The sequence below is a fragment of the Odocoileus virginianus genome, chromosome 20 (assembly GCF_023699985.2).
Source record: "Odocoileus virginianus isolate 20LAN1187 ecotype Illinois chromosome 20, Ovbor_1.2, whole genome shotgun sequence".
In the NCBI taxonomy this organism is placed as follows: domain Eukaryota; kingdom Metazoa; phylum Chordata; class Mammalia; order Artiodactyla; family Cervidae; genus Odocoileus; species Odocoileus virginianus.
The window spans coordinates 7,770,835-7,789,177 of NC_069693.1; the positions used below are offsets into that span (position 1 = coordinate 7,770,835).

The window sequence follows — 18,343 nt, forward strand, 5'->3', positions numbered from 1 at the left end:
GGAGATATTTCAAAGGCTGGGCTGAGGGACTGGATGGCGACCGAGGGTGACAGAAAGGGAAGAGGAGTCCGAAAATGCAGAGATTTTGGCTCCAGGGCCTGGAGGACAGAGCTTCCCTTGAACCAGATGAGGCAGAAATGGCTGGGGGAGCAGGTGCTGGGTCTAAACTCCCGGGGTGGGGGGCATTTGTCCAAGAGGTGGGTGCAACCCTGTCCTTGAGACCTCCTGGGACAGACCTGTGACTCGTGGAGTCACTAACATACCCCAGGTGTTCACTTCCTGGGAAGTCCTTTCACATGTCTAATTTTCATCTTTTCTGTTTTTACTTCTGCACTTCACAAATAGGAGTCCCTGGACCAGGCCTTGTTCAAGGCCAGGGTTCCGATAGTCAGGTTCTCGAGGAGCTGATTCCTCTGACCACCAGGGGGTGCTAGTTGCGTACCACACCCCCAAAGAATGTATTCCTTGAGCAGACAATTTTGTGCTCAGTTCTGAGAGTAAAACTCTTTTCATTTAAAGCACATTCAGTGAACGATGAAGGGTCATTTGAGACCTGGGCAGCCCAACCTGGCCCCAGAGTTGTCCTGTTTTTGGTTTTGAGCCAGCTAGCCAGCAAACATGTTTTGGGCACCTCCTGTGTACCAGAAACTCCGAGGATCTAGCAGCGAAGAAACAGGCAGAGATTCTTGTCACTGGAGCTGACATCCAGGTGGGATGTCACAATAGATAAAACAAGAAAATATACACATCAGATGGAGCTAAATGCCAGAGAAAAGTAAAGGAAGGGTATGTGCTACGTATGTGCACATGAGTAGTTTTAGGTAGCCTAGTGTGTGTTAGCTACTCAGTCGTGTCCGATTCTTTGCAATTCCATGAACTGTAGCCTGCCAGGTTCCTTTGTCCATAGAATCCTCCAGGCAAGAATACTGAAGTGGGTAGCCATTCCCTTCTCCAGGGGATCTTCCTGACCCAAGAATCGAACCTGGTTCTCCTGCACTGCAGGTAGATTCTTTACCCTCTGAGCTACCAGGGAAGCCCCAGGTAGCCTAGTAGACTACTGACAATTAATGGGAAGAACAAAGAAAGTGGAGAGGACTCCCCTGGTGGTCCACTGGCTAAGACTCTGGGCTCCCATTGCAGGGGGCTGGGGTTTGATCCCTGGTCAGGGAAGCAGGGGGCTGGGGTTCGATCCCTGGTCAGGGAACTAGATCCCACATGTCGCAATGAAAGGTCCCACATGCCACAACAAAGATGGAAGGTCCTGAGCACCACAGCTAAGACCCGCCATCGTCAAATAAATTTTTAAAAAATTATTTTTTAAAGTGGGGAGAACCACTAATAACCAACTAATAAAAATAATTGGGAAAAAAATAAAAAAAAAATAAAGTGGGGAGTGAAAACACCACCCACCAATTGGATAAATGACCCCACATTAAGTATCACCCAGTCTGACACTTGGGTGTTCTCCTGGTCGCCTCCCATCTTCCAGTCCCATCTTGTCCCCTTTGGGCCACCCAAGATATCAGGAAAAGACTCGAGTGTCACAGAGGACATCCAGGCCTACCTGTCACCTGTCCCAGTGACAAAAGCCTCCGGGAACACAGAGAGATGCTCCTTACAGCCCAGCTCACAGCGGGAGGGTCAGCATCGCTGGGCTGGTCCCCTGCCCACCCCCCCAAGTGACCCCGGGCAAGACCATGGGCCCAGGTGGAGGCTACAGAACTAAATGAGTGGCAAGGAGCAAACGAGGCGGTGTGCCCCCCGGGGGGCGGGCAGAGCTGGGGATGGTGGGCCTGTGGTCCTGCCACCAGGGAGGGAGGTGTGGGGACGCTCACGGAGGTGGGCTGACTGCTCTTCCTGCCCAGGAGCTGCTCCTGCCAGAGACAAAGGGACTCTCTCCCCATGAATGATCCTGCAGAGTCCCCCTGGAGGAGGGGCAAGAAGCTGAGCATTGGCTGTGGAGACAGCAGGGTGAAGGTGGGGCAATGACAGGACACCGCTGCAATCATTGTTATTATTTTTGGCTGCCCCAGGCAACATGTGGGACCTTAGTTCCCCAGCTAGGGATCGAACCCCTGCCCCACAGTAGAAATGTGGAGTCTTAACCACTGAACTGTCAGGGAAGTCCCTGCGGTTATTTAACATGCTTGCTCCTTGCCCTGCCTTACTTCCCAATCACCCACTTGGGCATCTCTGACTTTATTCCAGCCCCAAGCTGCCCTTCAAGTTCATAGCATAATCCAGATGACCACAATGATAATAATAGGATCATGGGGAAGAGTTGTAGGGGGTTGAATATTGCCTCTTCTCCGACCCCAAGAGATATATGTCCGTGTCCTAACCCTGGGACTTGTGAATGTGACCTTATTTGGCGAAAGTCTTTGCAGGTGTAATTAAGGGCTCTCGAGATGAGATCATACTGGATTATCTGGACAGGGCCTAACTCCAGCGACAAGTGTCTTTATAAGAGACAGAAGAGGAGGGAATTCCCTGGTGGTCCAGTGGTTGGGACTCCCTTGCTTTTCGTTGCCGAGGGCTGGCTAGGGTCCAATTCCTGGTTCAGGAACTAAGATCCCGCAAGCCACGACGTGGCCAAAAAAAAAAAAAAAAAAAAGAAGAGGCGATGCACAGGAAAAATACAAGTACATAGGGAGAAAGAAGAGGAGGCCCTGTGAAGACAGAGGCCGAGACTGGAGGGATGCCAAAGAACATGTGGAGCCACCAGACGCTGGGAGACGTCAGAGCCTTCAGAGGAGCAGGGCCCTGCTGACACCCTGATTTGGGGCGTGAAAGAATAAATTTCTGCTGCCAGTCCATCCGTGGCCATTTGTTACAGCAGCACCAAAAGAGCCATGGGCTTTGGGGTTCAAATCCTGGCTCCCACTTACTAGCTTGTGCTGTTGGACATCCCTTTCATGCCTCAGTTTCCTCATCTGGAACGTGGGGACGATGATAATACCTGCTTCGTAGAATAGGTGTGAAAATTGAGTTGGTACATGAAAGATGATTAAACAACGGCATGATGCTTTCTAAGTATCCAAAAATGGTTAGCTTTTTTTTTTTTTTCTACACTGCAGGGCTTGCAGGATCTTAGTTCCCTGATCAAGGATTGAACTCTGGTCCCCTGAAGTGAAAGCGTGGAGTCCTAATCACTGGACCATCAGGGAAGACCCCGTGAGCCTTTATGAATTGCTTTGTCTTCCTGACATCTATGGCAACTGCGTGCTCTTTAATCCCCACCTTGGAGGCAGAGTTCCTGTGAGCGGTATCTCTGGGATCCCCAATTGCTTCTCCCTCTTCCTCAGCTCCTGCAAATCGGACCCAGTGGCTCCCCCAGTGACCTCAGGACAAACTTGCAGCTTATCTCACCGCATGAAACTGTGTGGCCTGGCCCCCTGAGTAACTGAATAAATGGATGGAGGGATGGTTGCGTGAAATGCCAGGAAGAGTAGCTCATCCCCTGCTTCTCAGCCTGCTCCCGGGACACCTCCAGACCCGTTCTCAGTTCAGTTCAGTCGGTCGTGTCTCACCCTCCTTTGAAGAACGTCACCCCCTGGACTTCCAACACGTCCCAGGCCAGACCACGGCTGGGCAGGGCGGCGCTCTGCTGGCCCCTGGTGGCCGCCTGGAGTAACACGCCGCCTTCCCACTTCCGGGCAGTTGACTTGGAGCTGGCGAGCGCGTAGTACAGGCTCCGTGCTGGCTGCAGCTTCTGGAACAGACACTGATTAATAGACTTTGTGTCAGCCTTGGAGTCCTCTCACCTCCTGGGGCAATCTTGAGTAGACTGTGCCATCTTGTCGCCCTGACTTGCAAGATACTCGGATCTCTTCTTTCCACTTTCACTGTCCTAGCTTTGTTCTCATCCACATCACTTTTCTCTGCACTCCAGGCTGTCGTATCGATTTCTCCTTTTGACTCAGGCTTCACAGCACTGTTACTGAATCTGTTTCTTTTTGCCTTAAGGGTTTTATTTTTGGCCGCACTGCCTGTGGCACTTTCCCAACCAGGGATTGAACCTATGCCTCCTGCATTAGAAGGGCAGAATCTTAACCACTGGACTACCAGGGAAGTCCTGTTTTTTGCTTTTTTTTTTACTTAAAATTTTGATCATCATGGATTTTGGGAGACTGACTTTGACTTTTTATTTTTTATTTATTTTTTTACTTTGATTTTTTTCCATTTATTTTTATTAGTTGGAGGCTAATTACTTTACATCATTGCAGTGTACTTTGATTTTTTAAAACATGAATTGAAATAATTTTTTAGCTTGATCTCTGATCCCTTGTGCCTAAAGGTTTTGTATCTGAGGCAAATGCCTGACAGCTCATCCTGGTCACGTCCCCAGGGAGGTCTTCCTGACTATCCCAAATAACAGCTCTGCTCGTCCAAATTCACATCCTCCTTGATATCTTATCCGTGCCGGACATTAAGGCATACATTCATTTCTTGGGCTGTTTTCTGTGTCTGTTCTACTAGGGGTCAGATCCCAGCTTTGTTCCTGGGGGACTGGCACAGAGGAAATACTCAGGCAACGTGTGTTAAATGGGTGAATACAACTTAAAGGAATAACAGACAGAAAAATGCTATTGAAGAGAATGCTTTTTTCTTTGAAAGCAAAGGAGTTCATCTTGGTCTGGGGCGGGGGGGGGGGGTGACTTTCCCAAGGAAGAGTCCAGGGAACTGAAATCTTAAGATTAAGGAGGGAGTTAGCAAGGAAGGGTGGGCAGAGTGTCTAGCGGGAATAGCCCATGCAAAAGGCCTGTGGTAGGCAGGCCCCTGAGGAGTCAGAAGGTGGGACTGCAGGGTGCAAGGTGAGCCTCCCTGGGAGGCTGGCAAGGGAGGGCCCTCCCAGGACCTGCTGAAGAGTTGGCTTCTGATGGTGATGGGGAGCCCCAGAAGGTGTCAAGAGAGGGGTGACAGGGACAGATCTGTTTTGAAAAGCTCTTGGCTGCCACAGAGAGATGGAAGGAAGGGGGTGAGACTGGAGGCTAGGAGACCAAGGAGGAGGTCAAGGAGGGGCTGGTGAAATTCAATCAGGGTGGTGGCAGGAAATGAGGAGGCAGGTGGTAGGATGAGAGCCACGTGGAAGGTGAAACAGAACTTGGAGATGGGGCAGCTTGATGGGAGAAAGTAATACCCTGTGGAGGTCTCCAGGGTCTCTGGCTTGTGGGGGAGAGGAAGCAGGGGATGAACAGGTTTGGAGAAAGGGATTGGGAGTCTGGCTGTGGTTACATCACACCAGAGTCAGCAAGCAGAGTGTCACAGGCAAGTGGGCAGGAATGTGGTCCTCAGAGCAGAGGTTTGTTTGCACTGGAGTCGGCTGAGCGCTGAATCATCTATGCTTTAGAACTGTGGTGTTGGAGAAGACTCGAGAGTCCCTTGGACTGCAAGGAGATCAAACTGGTCCATCCTAAAGGAGATCAGTCCTGAATATTCATTGGAAGGACTGATGCCAAAGCTGAAGCTACAATACTTTGGCCACCTGATGTGAAGAGCCAATTCATAGGAAAAGACTTTGATGCTGGGAAAGATTGAAGGCAAGAGAAGGGGATGACAGAGGATGAGATGGTTGGACGGCATCACAGACTCAATGGACATGCATTTGAGCAAGCTCTGGAAGATGGTGAAGGACAGGGAGGCCTGGTGTGTTGCAGTCCCTGGGGTCGCAGAGTTGGACATGACTGAACGACTGAACACCACCACCACCACGTGGGAGAGGCTGGCTTATCAACAGAGACCAAGGGCAAGGCTTCTCAGGTGGCACCAGTGGTAAAGAATCCGCCTGCCAACGCAGGAGACCTGGGTTCTATCCCTCGGTTTGGAAGATATTGTGGAGGAGGAAATGGCAACCCACTCTGGTACTCTAGCCTGAAAAGTACCTGAAAAGCCTCTTGCCCCCATGGACAGAGGCTGGTGGGTTACATACAGTCCATCGGGTCACAGAGTCGGACACGACTGAGTACGCACAAGCATAAGCAAGCCAGGGTTGAAACTGACCGTTGAGTCCTGCAGCTGAAGTCCTGCTATGTCCGAGGCACCTGCTTGATGCTGAGACATAAGGGGAAGCCACAGTCCCTGCCCCCCAAAGCTCTCCTCTTTGGGTGGATGGTGGCTGAGAGGTGTTAAATATGCAAATCCATGGCACTTGAACATCAAAAACTAGACACAAAGACAGGCTTATGATGTCAGTGCACATATTGAGTGCCAACTGTATACAGTGGAAACTTTTTTTTAAAAAGCAAATGCTGGGACCACGCTTCCACTGCAGGGGATACAGGTTCAATCCCCGGTGGGGGAGCCAAAATCTCACTTGCTGTCTGGTGTGGCCAAAAAAATAAAGAACAAACGTTGAAGACTTTCTGGGAGTCATATAAATCCCCATAGCAGGTCAGTAGTTGTTGGGTGAATCAATGGGTAAAAGGGCCTGGGAAGAATTTCTAGAGGAAGACTGGCTTTGAAGGACAAGTGAGGATGTGATGGGCAGTGCTGAGATTTGGGGGCGTGAGGAATAGAAGGCATTTCAGGGAGAGGAAACACTGCAGACAAAGCCTTGGAAGTCGGAAGCAACCAAGTGCATTGGGAGAATGGGAATGACTCAGACAGAAGCTGGAGTCTGACTGGAGGACTGGGAGAGGAGGATAGGCTGGGACCAGCAGGAGGGGCCCCTGGCTGGCCCGCACTTGGGTGTCTGCTGGCTCCTGCTGACTGGCAGCATGGGGCTGGAGCGCTGGGGCAGTTGTGATCCAGGGCCGTGCCTGTCTCAGAAAGGGGAGGGGGCGAGGCATCTCACAGGGTGACTAGTCCCCACTACTGCCGTAGGTAACGCAAAGCCGGGTCTTCTAGGATAACTTCTTGGTTCAAAGACTGAGGGCTGGGAGGCCATTTAAGGTGGAGTGTCCATTGGAGGTCAGGGGAACCAGAATTAGGACCTGGGCCAGAATGGATGTGGTGGCTGAAGGTGGCATCTGGGAGGTGACCGAGAGGGCCGTGGAATAAGGGGCGAGGAGGGGACAGCATGGGGCAGAGCGAGCTTGAGTGGCTGAGGCATCTCTGAGGTGCTGTCCTGAGAGGTTAACTCCCCTGGGTCACCTGGCAGTAAACCCTGGACCCCACCCCAGAGCCACTGGCCTGGCCTTGGCTCAGATGGCAGGGAAGGGCATCAGCTGCAGACGCTGCTGTCTGGCCTGCTGGGTGCCCCCGTGGCCACAGGGCTCTGTGGGTGGTGATGACCTAGAAAAAACTGTGGGAGCAACCTGGGGCAAGAAGACCTGGGGAAGGCAGAGCCCTCAGCTTGAGCTCAAGTCGTGTCCGGCTCTTTATGATCCCACCGACTGGGGCCCACCAGGCTCCTCCGTCCATGGATTCTCCAGGCAAGAATACTAGAGTGCGCTGCCATTCCCTTCTCCAGGGAATCTTCACGACTCAGGGAAGGTCTGGGAAGCCCGGTTCACTCTACTGGAAAGGCAAGGCAAGGGCTGGGGGGGGCCCCCAGCAGCAGTCCTGGGGAGGGAGGGGGAGGGTGCCTGCAGTCCACATGGGCTCTGGCTCTGCTGGAGGAACCCTCTCGCCCCGCGGTCAGAGGACCCCCCCCCCCACCCCCCGCGCTCCTCCTGATGTGCCGAGGCTGCAGCCTGTGTCCCCACGGGGCCTGCGCCCAGGGGCCGGGGAGGGGCCGCCTTCATCTCTCTCTCAGGTTTGGTTTTTTACAAGATTGATTTATTAACTATGATACATATCACGTAAGGCCTTTTCAGTTTTGTACACCATTCCCATTGAGACAAGTACAATACTTTGTAGCAAATACATGATTTTAAAAAACAAAACCAGATGGAGAACACCTCAGCCAGAGGTGCTCAGCCTCTGCGGACGGCTGACCATGCACTAATCAGGATGGAGCCTCAAAAAACCCACCATGTGTTTTAAAAAAAAAAAGTCTGGAAATTAAGCAAACATTCCTAACACCAACTAGAGGATGTCCTGGTTAAAGCCCCTAAAATACAAAGAAATAATTGTTATACTTTCTTTACATACAGTTCTCCACTTTTGCTGCAAAACAGAATTTTGGGCACACAGCCAGACTACTAACACATTTCAATACCATTAATGTCCCCCCCCCCCCCAGGAAACTCAAAATATTTGTTAATCCAACATATATAAAGATCATTTAACATGTGAAAATACAAGTACCAGAAAAATAAGCTGGCAGCAGCACTATTCCAAATTTTCAAACAAGTTTTATTCCCATACAATTCAGACTTTTTTTTTAAATGTACACAGGGAACATGATTCTTCTTAATGCAAACAATAATTTACGCCCTGTCTCGACTACACTGAGGTGTAACATCACTGCTGTTGGAGCTGGCCGAGGCGGGCTCTTGGGCAGGAGGTGTGGGCAGTCACCTCGGAGCCTCGAGGAGTCTGCAGCCAGCAGCCGGTGGAAAGACAGGACAGTGTTGCAGGCCCCTCCCCGCCCCAGGCCTTCTGCCGTGGGATCACCTTCTGCCATGGGATCACCAGCAGATCTGACCTAGGTTTCCGGCACACACGACTCAGTCGTCCTTTCACCTAAGCATGAATGCGTGGCTTGAACCTGCCAAGCAACAGGAGGGCAAGACCTCCATCCACCGTCTGCGGGAACTGGAGGCCCTGGGGGCAAGCGCCGTGGCTGTCCCCAGTGGCCAGCCCAAGTCCCTGGAGCCGCCTCCTCCTCCTGGGAAGGCAGCCACTGACACCTGAGACAGCCCCCAAGCAATGTGGATCTCCTTGCAGGAGAGGACGGGGGAGGGCACGGGTGGAGAGGAGCTCGGATCACAAGTGCTGCAGTGAACTGGTCTGACCTCCAGGCCTGGGGGCAGGCAGCCCGCCAGGGCCGCCTCCTCCACAGGAAAAACCAAGGTGAAGGGATGAGAGAAGGCGTGCTCTCCAGCCCCTTCTGGCCAGTGTGCTGCTCCGAGGTCACCCTCCGCCCACCCTGGCCAAGACACAGCCTGCTAGAACCTCACTGACAGCACACATTCAGGCTGAAGGAAAACCTGGGAAACAGCATTTTAGCATTCCTCCTTGAAAGGTCAAGTGTTGGGAAGAACTCAACAGAATGCAGGGACAAATGCACTGTGATACCCACATGCAACACAGCCAAGAACTGAGGGCAAACTCACAAGCCATAGCCCTAACCTTGGACCACTTCCTTTCGTGAAGCCTCCCTCCAGAGCCAGCCTAACACGTAGTCAGGGCTGTTTACTTCTGGCCTCGGGGTCTGCACCTTCGGGGATCTAAAGAACACTGGACGGGGAAGAGCTTCCGGGCACCCCTATTTCACTGCGGGGCAGGGAACAAATCCCATACCCCCACTGACAGGCTTTCCCATTTTGGCCAAGGCTAATTAACACACCTGCCCCTCCCTCAATTCCTAGAGTTGTGGCTCCGCTCACAAGAGAATGACCTGTGAAGGAACTTTGTAGAGCTTACCACACTAGATGAATGGGTGGGGTGGGCAGAATTCCAGTTAAGGTCAGTCTGCCCCCGCACACACCCACTCTCCTTCATGGGTCCCCCTCCAAGTGCCCATTTGGTCCAAATACCGACCACTCCCCGCCCCCCAACTAGCACTGCTGCCAGTGGGAATGCCAACTCGGAACAGCCGAGAAACATCCTCCAAGCCCAAGCCAGCCTGAGAAGCAGAAAGCGAGAAGTTAAGGGTTAGCAGAGGAAACAGAGAGGAACCCCTGGAACTTCTGTCCACCTGTGGCTCTCTGGGGAATGAGCCACGGTCCCTACCTGCGGTTGAAGCCCTGGCAGGATTCCGGGTGGGGCTGGGGGGGACAGGCCTGAGGGGCCCCTGCAGCCTCCGGGCTGCGGGACTGGAGGTGACCCCGTGGAGACGTGGGAGCCTGGTCTCTGCTACTCCCATAAGGGTTAAGGGTGCACAGCACAGGTGTCCACCCCTTACTGTGCCCTTTCTTCTTCCAGAAAAGTCACCAACCACTTACAGAACTGCAGTCTCAGGGAGGCGGGGGCGTGGGAAGGCAGGACAGCTGGGGGCTTGTCAAGCTCCTGGTGCCGGGCCAAGGCTGCAGGTGGCGGTGTGGCCCAGGGTGCCAACACAGAGGGGGCAGTGCAGACTGGGCCACAGGAGGGAAGCAGGCCTCTTCTGCTTTAGCTGACACATGGGACAGTGGTCCAGGCCACTCTCACAGCTTCCCGTCCACCCCCACCCAATACCTTGATGGGCCGCCTGGGAATAAGCGAGCATGACCTAGGAAAAGGCTGAGATTAGTCAATGGAGTAATTTGTGCACCTGCTTGGGGCTCAGCACGGGGGCAGAAGAGAAGCAGGAGTCTGCCGACCTCAAGTCAAAACTAAGCAACACCCCCCTCCAGCCAAGCCCTGACTGAGAAAGCATCAGAAACAGATCTGCCAGAAGAGAAGGGATCTGGCCTCCGACATCGACGTCAGACGTTCATGTACCTTAGGTTTTCTGACTTGTGTCCTTGAGGAGGCGGTAAAACGCGCAGGAAACATGTGTTTTTTTCCAAGCACCTTATTTTGCTGTACAAGAACTAGAAGAGACAGTGCGACATCCAGCTTATCCAGAGGAAGAGTCGGTGAGCACAGGGCCTGGCCCGCCCTCCAACAGCCAGCGGGAAGCATCTGGGGCCAGGGGTGGGCGAGACTGTTCTGAGGCATCTCTCACTTTGTCAGGCCGCCTTGGTGGAGGCAACCCAGGGCGGCCTCGAACATACCACAGGTGCTGCTTCTTAAAGTGCAAAGAGACCCGGAGGACGGTGGGGTGGGCGGGCCTCCACCCCACGCCCCCACGCCCAGGGTACCTTAGCCTGGCTTCTCCACTGCGGAGGCCACGGCCCAGCCACGGGATGGGGGCAGCCGTATCTGTAGCAGCCTTAGCAGGGTCGCTGTTGGGGGTGGGGCGGGGCAGAGGGCGCATAATAAAGAGGGTTCTTCCAGGGGCCAGTGGAAAGGCCAGGAAGGGCGGGGGACGCCATGGAGGATGGTGACGGGCAGGCACACCGCCTCATCCTGACTGACCGCCTCTGTACCGGCAGCTCCTCTGGGCGCTGACGGCCCAGGAGCAGGAAGGTCGGGCCTGCACAGCACCGGCAACCATCACACCCTGGGAGTCCCCTGACACGGCAAAACTTCCCATGGACAGCCCTGCTGGCCCAGGAGGAAAATGATTCTACTTCAACAGCAAACACGCGGAACCAACCCCCACGTGCCTGCGGGCAGCTCCTGCCGCCCGCCCCCTCCTCGCGCGCACACAGGGGCGGTGTTCCCACAGCACTGCAGCGCTCCAAGGCAGAGAGGGGCCGGCGGCCCCCAGCTTCTCCTGCCGAGGGCTTGAACCAGACACTTGGGGCGGGGGAGGAGGGTCTAGTGACAGGACGTAAGTGGGACCCCAACAGGCTCTCAGGCTGCCACCCCTGGGCACCCGCCTTGCTGTCGGTCACAAAGACAAGGGTCGCCCTCCACTTGTGTGCCTCTTGGCAGAGGTGGGGAGAGCTTCATGTTGAGGTCTGTAGTTTTCTTCCTGTAGTTTTTCTTCCTTTTCAAAAATTATTGGTGGAGGGATGCCTTTCCATTTTTCTTCCAGTGTTCTTTTGTTTTAAAGGGAATGGATCCCCAAACCTGTGAAGTGGGGCGGGGTGCATGGGGGTGGACGCTGCTCATGCTCCCTTGGTCCAGGCAGAGCTGCCCTCCCTCTGTCCTGACCTGCTGGGCCAACGCCCTCAGACGGGACTGTACCTCAGAGTGGCAGAGCCGGCCTACATGTTCCCAAGGAGGCTGTGGGACAGGCCGCACCCCCCAAGGGTGGGGTGCAGACTGAAGGTGGGGAGCGCTGGGAGCAGCAGAGGGACGTGTCCTCGTGAGGGGCTGCTGGCCCTGCCCTGGGGCAGCTGGACTTCAGGATCTCCTCCTCCCAGCCAGTGCCAGGCTCTGCCCAGCGGGCGGAGGCCCCAAGGCTGGTGTGCACAGATGGCGGGGAGGGGTCCAGGGAGCAGTGAGGGTGTGGAGGGCCCCTGCCTGCCTTGTTCAGTCCTCAAAAGGGTCCACGTCACAGGGCAGGGCTCCCGCCACGGCCTGCGGCCAACCCCAGGTCTGCAGCGCTGGGCTCAGGGCACCAGCCGGCCTAGCCTGCGCCTTCTGTTGGCAGCTGCTAGTGCTGTGGGCTGGGGAAGGCATGAGAAGGGACCCTCCCTGCCCTGCCCCAGCAGGCCTGGTTCTGTTCGAGGCCCAGTGCCACCCCGTCGAGAGATGACCTTGTCTCCTTCAGCCCGAGGCCACGGGCTCACAGCGTGTGCTCGGCTTGGAGCTGGGAGGGGAGCAGCGGCTGCATAGGGGACTGGGGGGTGGGCGGAGGGGACTGGGGCGGCGATGGCTGACTCGTGACGGGCGTGGAGGTGAGGAAGGGCACGGCGGAGGCCAGGGCAGAGGGGGAGCTGGGCGCGGCACCAGGGGGCTCACTGATGGGCCGGTTGTGGAAGAAGAAGGGGCACTGCTGGATGAAGAGCTCGATGATTGTCTGGTAGGTGCGCGTGGCTGTGAGGGCGTCCATGGTGCTGAAGTCCGGCCTCATCAGGGTGGGCCAGAAGCAGATGGACAGGTTCTCACTGGTCATGAGGTTCACCTTGTTGTTGTGGCTGACTCTGTGGGCGACACCAGACTCGAGGTCAGAGCTCCGGCCACCTGTGCTCACGGTCACCACCTCCCCAGCTGCTCTCCTGCCCCGCCCCCGCCCCGCAAGCTGAGAATTGCAGAGGCCCCAGGTCTGGGAGTCAAGGCCCGAGCTCCCCTGGCCCCGTCCTCTGAGGCCCCCGAAGTGGGGGACGCTGCTCTGGCTGAGCAGAAAGGCAGCGTGTCTGTCCCACAGCAGGGTTCATATACCACCACTCTTGACGAGAGAGGAACAGGTCTGGCTGGAAAACAACCCTACTCGGGGAGAAAAGGCAGGAACGGACCGCGGCTCCCTGCACGTGCTTCCCTGGCTCCTGTTCGCTGTTTCCCACGGGACACCTGACTGGGCCCAGCGTGTGGTCATGCCGGTCAGGGCGCACGGGTCCTGGAGAGCGCGCTGCGGGTGGGCTGGGGGCTGTGTGGGCCTTTCTCAGACAGAAGCAGGACAGAGCCTGAGAAGGAGGAGGGGCCAGCACCCGACAAGCGGAGGACAGAGCCCCACTCCGGTTCCTCCTGCAGCCAACTGGCCCTGACTGGAGGGTTTCCAAGGAGGGGAAGACAAACAGCAAGCCCTGCAACGTACTTGTTCAGGTGAGAGATGACGTATTTGAAGACTTCATGGTTCTCTTTTGGAAACTTCTTGAGTACCTCCTTCAGGGCATGTAACTTCTGCTCCCGGTCATTGATTTCTGAGGAAAGAGAAAACCAAGACCATGGCTGGTGGGCCTGGGGCTCAGATTAGCTACTGGTCCTGGGCAGCGGGGAAGAGGCCATGCACTGTGCCTGCTCTGAGGGCAGCCCAACCCCATCCTCTCCCTACAAGCTGTGCCCCTGGCGGGCCCACCTGGCAGTGGCGTGGGCCCAGGCCCGGGCCCACCTCCGCATCCCCGGCCCCTGCTCCTGAAGGGGGTCACTGTACGCCCAGGCCCACCTCCGCATCCCCGGCCCCTGCTCCTGAAGGGGGCCACTGTACGCCCAGGCCCACCTCCGCATCCCCGGCCCCTGCTTCTGAAGGGGGCCACTGTACGCCCAGGCCCGGGCCCACCTCTGCGTCCCCAGCCCATGCTTCTGAAGGGGGCCACTGTACGCCCAGGCCCGGGCCCACCTCCGCGTCCCCGGCCCCTGCTCCTGAAGGGGGTCACTGTACGCCCAGGCCCACCTCCGCATCCCCGGCCCCTGCTTCTGAAGGGGGGCACTGTACGCCCAGGCCCGGGCCCACCTCCGCGTCCCCGGCCCCTGCTTCTGAAGGGGGGCACTGTACGCCCAGGGCTTCCTGGCCCCCATGATCCAGAGATTTTCCATGAAGGGCACCATTCTTTGCTCATCCGGTTGCCCGTGGAGACGGGCATCCCAATGCAGAGCGCCCGCTGCTTCCTGAGCAGAAGGGTGAGCACCCCCGCCTACCCGCGCCAACAGTCTCGGGAGGGAGGGAGTCACGAGACCAGGGCTCTGTCCTTTCCCTAGAGTCAGAGACCCTCCATGCATCTGCCCTTTGGAAGAGCTGATGGAAACGGTGAGGAATTCTAACAGTTTATCAAAAGGACTACGTGTCCCCTTCCCCCACTGCTGCTCATAGCTTGCCCATCGTGGAATCCTAGTGTCCTGAAACGGAAAAGTTAGCCCAAGTGAAACGCTTCATTCAAGCCAGGCCTGCTTTGGCGAGTCCTCACGATCCTAGGAGGCTGGGGCTCTTATCACCTCAATTCCAGGATAAGGAATCTAATGCTCAGAGAGGTGGCAGCAATCAGCCTTTTGGTCTGGGAATCAGACCCTGCCCAAATGGCTGCAGAGTCTGGGTAGGGACCACCGTGCTTCCCAGGGTCCTGGCACCCCCTTCCTGAGTGGACCTGGCCTGCCCTGGAGGCGAGAGTCGGTCTGGGCTAGCAAGACGAGAATGGTCCGGGGTTGACCTGGTTGAGATCTGAGTGCGGCCACTTGTCAGAGCTGAGGCCCATCTCGAGGCCCCCAGGGCTCGTTAAGCTCACAGGAGGACCCCGTGAAGAGACGGTACAGGTGGGTGGGGGGACAAGGCGTTCATTAACAAATACAGTGGCGCCTAACTGCTTTGCAGCACAGGCTTCTGTGGGTGGACGAACGCTCTGGATCCTCTTCCACAGATAAACCATGTACAGGTCTGCCTACATCTCTGGAGCTTCCCAGACTCTCCAAACCCATGTGTTCTTCAGGAAACCTGTGGCCTCCTAGTTAAGGACTCCTGTAGAAAGTGACATGCCCCAGAGGCTCACTGTCTAGGCAGGTGGGTATGAGGAGCCTCAAGTTAGACTGGGAAAGACAGACGGAACATCAACGGTGGCGGGAGCAGTGGGAGGAAGGGTCATGCGGTCTGGATCCTGTCTGTAACACCAGCCAGCTCTGAGATGTCGGGGGACGTGACTCTGAGCGGCTATCTCGTCGTCTGTGAGAGGCTCAGGACAGTGCCTCCTTCACTTGGCGACACCACGCTCTGACATGCAGTGCTCACAGCCAGACACACACTCAGCACCTGGGAGCAAGGCTGAGACTCGGAACCAGTGAAGAGGACGCTGCAAAGACGGCCAGGATGGAGCTACTGAAAGCAGGAAACCGGCAAATGTTTAGACTTGAGAGCGTGGCTTGATAAAAACAGTGTTTTAGTAACCTAAAACCCACAGGAACTAATTATGTGCTGCCATTATCAGCTTCGTTTCTCTGAACCCAAGATTTATTTTAAGGGCTCAACATCAAGGGCACACTTTTTTTTGTCTGGCCTTGAGTTTCAAAATCCTTCACTGTTAAGTTTCAATAAAAAGCAATGCAGTGAACTGCTCAGGGTGAGAGCAGGGCTGGGAGGATAACAACTGTCCCGGAGAACACGAGAAGCATGCGCATGGCGCGGAGTCTCACTTAATAAACCAACTGTGCCCTCTTCCAGATGCGAGCTTGGCACGGGCCTCTCCTAGGTGCCTGCATGACAAAAACACAGCTGTGTTTGTTTTAATCAAGCACTTGAGCAGCAGCACCTTCATGTAAGAGCCTGGTCTCACTCGTCCTTCCTGCTGGAAGCAGGAAACGGGGCCGATAATGTCACTGCCTGCCCGGGATGTCCCTCTCCTTCCTCTCCACTGGGCAACAGGACAGCTGCCCCTTCTCTCTCTTCCTCGCAGGGGTGGGGGAAGTGGAGATTACAGCGCCTGCTTGAATGGAAATTCGAGGACCACCCTCAGGCATGCCAGCCTCCCTTCGCCTCCTGGCGCAGTGCCTCAGCAAGGTGCCTGAGCAGGACCCAGATGGCCGCGCGCCCTGGGAGCGTGGAGACAAACTGTCTCACTCTCCCTGCTGGCCGCGCGGGCAGGTGCTCTGAGAGCCGGGGAGCACCGAGACCCTGGCAGGAGGCAGGGAGGACAGCAAGGGGAGCAACGGGAGGCCTCCCAGCGCAGGGCCGGACCCTGTGTCTGCCCCACGGAACACGGCCACCTCGAGGACAGCCTTCTGACTTGTCCTGACTTGACTTCCCGCGTGCAAGCAAAGCCCAGCAGTGCTGGGGACCCGCTGTGGGCTCCACCTGGCAGCCTTTTCACGGCAGTCCCAACATCAGTGGCCTGCTGCCCAAGGGCTGGAATGTTGGCGGGGCGATGTTCCATGGGTGCTCTCTGGGAAACCCCCACCCGAGGGGAGGTGGCGCCGGTATGTCCCACACGCCGCCTGAGAAAGCCCACCTAAGAGGTAACAGCCAGGCCACGGGGCTGGTGAGGGGGAAGGGGGGCACCCAGTTCCTTCTCCAAGTTCAGTACCCCTGCTTTGATCACCTGCCTGCCGCCAGGCTCTGAGCCCCTACCAACTTCAACAATCCTCTTCAAAAGGGGTGAGGCGCTCTGCAGGGCTCAGGCCTCCTCAGCTCACATATTGTGGTTTTGAAATTAGGTGTCTATCAACTGAGATGGCATCAGGAGAGGCGTTCTGAGGTCAGCTGAATCAAGACGAAGTCTGGACAGAGACCAGGCAACGTGGAACTCAGGCCCCAATAACTCAGGCGGAAGAGGAGGACAGAGCCAGGGGCCACACCCTTCGCCGTGTACAGAAAAACCCAGGCTCCAAGAAATAAGAGTAGTAGGTCTAAGTTCACAGGAACTGGCGTTGGGGGCCCAATCCCAGACACCGTTGGCACCCTGGCCGTGTCACCCCACTGCCACCTCTGACTCTCAGCCAGGCTCCGAGCTGGAATCTCAGCTCAGTCCTCGAGGAAAACCCCTGATGGAGTCTGACCACCTGGCACATCCACACCATCAAGAAGGCAAACCACCGGCTCGGGTCCCCCCTCCATGACACACGCTGGCACCCACGGCACCAAACCACTCTGAGGCTGAATTCTCTCTCTCCTAGGCTCAGAATGGAAGCGTCAGGTTGCCCTTCTCCTGGAGGTGTGACCTTGCCTGTCCAACGGTATCTGACCCATGAGATGAGGGCGGGGTCTGCACACGTGTCTGCCCACTGCCACCTGGTCCTGCCCCACACAAGGCCTGGCACACGCTAGGGGCAAGAGCGCCCCAGGCTCTTAAGCCACTATCTGGACAGACAAGTGGAAGCAGGGCCCTCTCCAAGGCAGCACATGAACAACGGCCTGACGAGCAGCCAGGCTGATCCAACCAGCGACCGTGCAAGTCAGCCCTCAGCTGTTCGTCGGCAGCTGGAAAGGGCAAGACGATACGCCAGCATCTGGAACCCTCTGGGGTCATATATTTTGACCATCTCTCTCTTTTTTTTTCCTTGGTGGACTCTTAGTTCCCTGAGCAGGGATCACACCCGGGCCCTTGGCAGAGGCGTGGAGTCCTAACCATTGGACCGCTAGAAAGCCCCCGTCCCTTGGACAATCCGATGAATACTGGTCTCCATAGACTATAATGTGCACACAGAACTCACAAGCAGTTATGCGGGATAATGAGGCCCGGAGGGCAAGGATCCTTAAGCTCAGAGCCTTTTGGCCTGAGACAGAGTCAGCACAGAAGACAGAAGACAGGGGGTGTGGGGACTGGCAGGACAGGAGGGATTCCAGACACGGGACAGGAGTGTGAGGTGGTCGTGAGACGAAAAGGCGAGACTGTGGGGCAGGAATAAGTGATACTGTTTCTTGAAGGCTGGGCTGAACTGTGAGGACAAGATAGAACGGAGAATTCAAGGCCCCTCTCAGTTTCCTGAAATCTTGGTCCTCTCTCAAGTCAAGCTCAGCGGCCATCTCTTCCACTATGGCCCAATCCCTTCCTCTCTCTTTGCGCTTTGTGCCCTTCCAGCTTGGCTTGCTTCTCACCATCTGGCAGAGAACTTAAATGAGCACTGGGGAGGCAGGAAAAATGTCTTGGCACAGAAGGTCACGCCCGGCTTGCCACTCCCTGGCAGTGCAGGCTGTGGCTGCTATTCACTTCTCAATCTCCCACATGGCATCTTGTATGTGGCAAGAAGATAACTGGTGAATAATTACAGAAGTCTCGTATTTGTAGCCACAATTTCAGCGTTGTTCACCCTGCTGTGAAATTCTGGAGTGTACAAAACAATTTGATAGTGACCTTGATATTTGCTGTGATAGGATCTGAAACCGTCTCCAAGCCCTGAACACACACGGACACGACGGCGCTGAGGTAGGAAGTGGAAAGAGCTGGTCAAGTTGATGTTGCCA

The 18,343-nt window shown here is 55.8% G+C and overlaps 1 protein-coding gene across 1 annotated transcript in view; it reads right to left on the reverse strand.

Annotated features, from left to right (window-relative positions):
* Positions 1 to 7,697: 7,697 nt before the first annotated feature.
* ARHGAP35 (Rho GTPase activating protein 35) overlaps positions 7,698 to 18,343 on the reverse strand; it is a 114,470-nt gene continuing 103,824 nt past the window's right edge. The window contains exons 6-7 of the mRNA XM_070450664.1: positions 13,280 to 13,385; positions 7,698 to 12,668 (exon numbers count right to left, since the gene is read on the reverse strand). Of these exons, the coding sequence (XP_070306765.1) occupies positions 12,311 to 12,668; positions 13,280 to 13,385 (464 nt within the window). The 3' untranslated portion in view covers positions 7,698 to 12,310. The remainder of the gene's footprint in view (positions 12,669 to 13,279; positions 13,386 to 18,343) is intronic.